Source organism: Etheostoma spectabile, unplaced genomic scaffold (assembly GCF_008692095.1).
Source record: "Etheostoma spectabile isolate EspeVRDwgs_2016 unplaced genomic scaffold, UIUC_Espe_1.0 scaffold270, whole genome shotgun sequence".
In the NCBI taxonomy this organism is placed as follows: Eukaryota; Metazoa; Chordata; class Actinopteri; order Perciformes; family Percidae; genus Etheostoma; species Etheostoma spectabile.
The window spans coordinates 461,464-466,622 of NW_022605574.1; the positions used below are offsets into that span (position 1 = coordinate 461,464).

General features: G+C 40.2%; 1 protein-coding gene across 2 annotated transcripts in view; it reads left to right on the forward strand.

Moving 5' to 3' along the window:
* Positions 1-5,159, forward strand: part of dis3l (DIS3 like exosome 3'-5' exoribonuclease) — a 27,091-nt gene that overhangs the window by 11,842 nt on the left and 10,090 nt on the right. For both annotated transcript variants that reach the window (XM_032510695.1, XM_032510696.1), the window contains exons 8-11: positions 749-918; positions 1,220-1,381; positions 2,179-2,426; positions 4,669-4,761. In XM_032510695.1, coding sequence (XP_032366586.1) covers positions 749-918; positions 1,220-1,381; positions 2,179-2,426; positions 4,669-4,761 — 673 coding nt within the window. The remainder of the gene's footprint in view (positions 1-748; positions 919-1,219; positions 1,382-2,178; positions 2,427-4,668; positions 4,762-5,159) is intronic.

The following is a 5,159-nucleotide window of genomic DNA, read 5'->3' on the forward strand; positions in this document are numbered from 1 at the left end:
TTGTTATAAGTATATAGTTTGTTGTTTGTTGTTTGTTGCATTGAGTTGTTTTGCAATACTTTGTTCTGTAACATAAGATGTTCTGGTACATTCTCCTTAATGTGTCAGAAGCAGAATTGATTGTTAGGGACGCTTCCTGAGTCTGGTTTCAGTCCCACTTTTACAGCCCACTGAGCTTTTCCTGAACATTTCAGTCACATTCCAACTGAAAGATAACGAATAAGCACACAAACACATCACATCACTTTTGTCTAGAGACCTCCCCTTTGGGAATAACACTTGGGGTCCAAGAGCCAGAGAGTCAGACAAAGGAAGGGGAGAGCTGTAATAGCTTGTAATTTTGTGCAGTTAAAAAGTATATAATCGGAGCTTAACGCCAATATAAAGCACAGTGCTGGTAAATTTCCCATTTAAATTACATAACACAAACGCTGTGTCTACGGAGAAAGGCAAGAATTACAGTACTATTCAGTATTCAACATTTTATTTTTGGCCCGTGGCCTTCCATCCAGACACATTTTGGCCCCCAGACAGTACATGTTAAGGTAATTTACTATGAGAGTAGGCATTGTTCAGAGCAATTTATTAAGATAACCATTTTTAAGATTAATTTTAGGCAAGGTAGTTACACTGTGACATTGTTATATTTGCAAATGTCTGTAAAATAAAGTATATTTTAGACACTAAAATACATAAAATATTATAACTCAAGTGTCTTTTTACTCATGTCTGATATTAAAATCCACAGGCCGTGTTGTGGGGATCCTGCAGAGGAACTGGAGGGACTATGTGGTCACTTTCCCCCCCAGGGAGGGGCCCCAGCCCCAGAGCAGGAACTCCCAGCGCATCCTGGCCGTGCCCTGGGACCGTCGCATCCCCAAGATCCGCATCAGCACCCAGCAGGCCGATGCTCTGCAGGTCTGCTCTGCCTTCAAGGGGCTGCGGATTAATACACTCAGTCAGAAACTTGCGTGATTATGTTATTTTTATTATTTCAGTTTAGTTTAGTCAGGGAATAGTTTTTTTTATTGTAAGAATAAACAAAAGAGAAAGTAAAGTTAATGGATGTGTCCCTGCAGTCTAGGGACATTTAAAATGATTGTAGTCTCCATAGACTGAGATTTCTAACATTTCCAATCAGTTAAACATAAGAGTAAATGATGAAATGTATAAAAACCTCCCATGTCGTGTATGTTGTCCCTTGTCTTCTCCCACCCAGGACCACAGAGTGGTGGTGCGCATCGATTCGTGGGAGAGCACGTCGCAGTATCCCAACGGCCACAGTGTGCGGGTGCTGGGCCGGGCTGGAGAGCTGGAGACGGAGGTCCAGACCATCCTCGTAGAGAACTGCATCCACGTGCCTCCCTTCTCAGACGCACAGGTCAGACAGAAAGCCGCGTGACATTAAACCACACGCACATCTAACGAACCCTCATCTTAGGATAAACTCATATTGACTTACATCATTAATGCATCAACAATCTGCACTTCCTTTTCTCTTAAACAGGATTGAACTGTGCAGTCGAGCTTAATACCCTTGTGTTGACCTTTGGGTCACCTTGGACTTCTCTTTATTAATCCATCGTCAACATCAACACTTTTGTTACTCTTTTTATCAATGTTTGTCCCTTTTTTCACTTTTTCAACACTATGTAACACTAATTTATTAACTTTAGTGTTACAGTTATTTTGGGAATTTACGGTCAATAAACCTCATTTATAGGAAATTATTCCTAATGTTTGAGTTAGAAAAGAAGGAATTAGGAAATATTAAGAGTAAAATTAAAGGAATGGATGTTGATGATAGTCACAGACTGGAATATGTCAACTTTTACTCAATACTATTTCAAAACCACTTCAATTTGTTTTTCAAATGCTATAAAATTGAATAAGACGCCCCAAAATTAATGAAAGTAGAGATGTGTACTTGCCAAAGAGCGTTGGGTGGAATCAATCATGTTATTTTGGGGAGTTAAAAAGAACATTGATATAGGAAAACGGGTCAGTTTGACCCGAGGACAACGTGAGGGTTAAATCAAAAATGTAATGGAACTGAACCGTGGATTTGGAGAACCGTGACACCCGTAACTCATACATGTCCCTTCACTTAGGCCGAAGTGATGCACAGCTGCTGCCCTTATGTAACTGTGTGTCTTCCGTCTGTGATTGTGTCCTCAGCTGAGGGAGATGCCGGTCAACTCTCCGGAAAGGCCGTGGACGATGGATCCTGCCGAGGTGGCGAGGCGGCGGGACCTCAGGGAGAGCCACCTGGTCTTCAGCATCGACCCTCGGGGCTGCGAAGACGTAGACGACACGCTGTCGGTGCGCAGGCTCCCGGGCGGGCAGCTGGAGCTCGGGGTCCACATCGCCGATGTCACCCACTTCGTCACCGAGGGCTCACTCACTGACCTGGAAGCACGGTCCAGGTGAGGAAATCAAGGGGCTGGTGCAAAGACTGTTTGGGTAAACTCCATAACTTTAAAACGTGGCTTTCCCTCTTTCATTTGCGGTGCTCTCTGTGAGAATATAAACAAAGTCACGTGACTGGGGGGGGCAGAGGGCATAGCTGAGTGCAAGATTGGATCATATATAGCAATTTAATTTGATTTAACTTTAGTTATGATTGGCGTATTATCTTAATAATGCAGCCACAACAGCAAAAAAAAAAATAGAAATGCCCGAACCTGTGCACGTCCCTGTATTGTAGGTAGGTCCGGCCACGCTGTTTGTTTGTTCATGTGATCATTTTTCTGATATGTTTAGGTTTTTATTAGTTATTTGCCGCAAAAAAGCCAGGATGAAACATCATGATTGACAGCTTTACTTCAGTCGTGATTGGTCGAGAGGGTGCATGGGCGGGACTATGTCACAGCGGCTCCATTGCTTGATCCCCACTGCACTATGTAGACCCTGGCTTCAAAATTAAAAGATGGCAGCGTGATGGGAAATAGGATAATTTGGCTTTATTTCGTTTTACACAGCTTGTATAAGGAACCAGTTGGATTATAGTGTAGGTGTAACATGGAAGACGTTTTCAAGGCAGAAGTACAAAGAGGCCTGAATGTCTGCTTCCAAATACATAACAACACACACAGATACAAAGCAACAGTCATCACAAACAGGGACTTACAGACACAACAGGGAAAAGGGTTTAAGGGGGAAGAGTCCCTGGAGTACAGTGATTCATCTGAAGTCTTTCATAATGTCAACATTACATTAACATTACATTAACATTACTGCACTACTGCGTCTTCATCAGAGTTAAGATGGACAGCAGAACTTTTGGCGCTATGCAGGGCAGCAAATCAGTCACAGTAGTAAAGTTTACTTCTTCACATTTTAGTGTTTTTTTGTTGTTCTTTTAGGTTTTCAAGTGTGGTTTTAATCTTCTCTCTGCAGTGTAAGACATTACTTATTTATTATTCTTATTCCTATTTATTAAAGCATGAGATATAGGGCTGCACAATTAATCACAATTTTATCAAACTTACAATATGTACTGCAATATACAAATTGCAGGGGGGGGGGGCATAATATTGCGGGTGGGGGACCCCATTTTTGTTGAAGGCAAACTGTGTGTCAAAGCATTCTGAATGAAGTGTTGTGGCGCTGCAGAAACGTCCCAGTATACAAATAATATTCCACGGACTGAAGAAAAAAATCTTTTTTTTTGTACAGATCCTCGTAAAAATCACAAAATAAACATTTTACTTTTTAAGATTTTAAGTTTTCTCAATGAAAATGAGAATAATGATACAAAAATGGTCAATTTTGTATCCCGGACTTTCTTCTTACCTCCGACTGTGCAACACTGTTATATAATACCTTAAAGGACACTGGAATCTATGAAATTTCATACAATGCAATATTCATTATTTTTTAATACTTTTATTTAATCTACTTTTCACACAATGTGTATTCAAAGCTATTGTATATATGTATACAGTTGCTCTCCGGACTCAGGACTGTGAACCAGGTCCCCCCCCTCTCTTTTTTCTCTGCACTACCTATACTTTATATTTTGATATTTTATATTCTTATATCTTATATTTTTATATTTTGTGTCAACACTGTAAAGGGGTTGCTTCAATCTCATTCCACAGGTACTGCACTTGTGTATAATGACAATAAAGGCGTTCTATTCTGTTCTATTCCCTCCAATTTCGAGAATCATATCAGCCAAATTAATCGCAATAAGATCATTTCTTCATATGGTGCAGCCCTAATGAGAAAGCATTACTATTGGTCCTTTTGGTAATAAATACCCATTTTGCAGCGATACAATTGAAGCGATATGAACAAATAGATGTAAATGTGTCTTTTTAGATAAATCAGATGTTGACAAAGTTTCCTTTTGAGGACGTCATTTGAAATCGGGAAAAATCAGAAGTTGGGAGAAAAAGGTTAAAAATTGTAAAAATTGCAATAATATCGTGATTGATAAGTAAGTATCGTGATGATATCGTATCGTGAGGCTTCTGGTGACCCCCCCCCCCCCCATAGGAGGTAGAAAAACCAGGCGACCAAACTCGGACTATTTAGCTACACACGAGGAAATTAGTTTTTTTTTTTCCATGATGCCTCTTATTTAAACTGTGGCTACTGGTTGGAAAGATGATACAACTGCCATTCCCTTGACTTTATTCTTCTTCTGTGTCTTTTTTTAAGGGCTACGACGTACTACCTGGCGGACCGCAGGTACGACATGCTGCCGGCTGTTCTCAGTGCAGACCTCTGCTCGTTGCTCGGAGGAGTCGACAGGTCAGTGAACGCCACGTCTCTACTGATAGTTTTTAGAAAGGTGTTTAGTTAAGAAGCATGCATTGGTGAACACAGTGACCCCCGTGTTGTCCTCCTGGGTTAAAAAACGGACAAATATTTGAAATTTTTGTCACTTTTTCAGTCTTTTTTTTTTTTAGTTTTCACTAACACCACCTTACTACCACTAGTTTTACAGTACTCTTTGGAATTCATGGTCAATAACCCTCATTTATATAGAATTGGACCTGATAATTGAGTCAAAAAAGCAGAACTTATGAATCATTTTGACTAATAGTTAAGATCAGAGGAATGAAAGTGATCAGTTGTGTTTGCAAAGAGCTTTTTATGGAATCCAATCCATTTTTTGTGGTAATTTGGTTAAAAAGAAACTCATATTT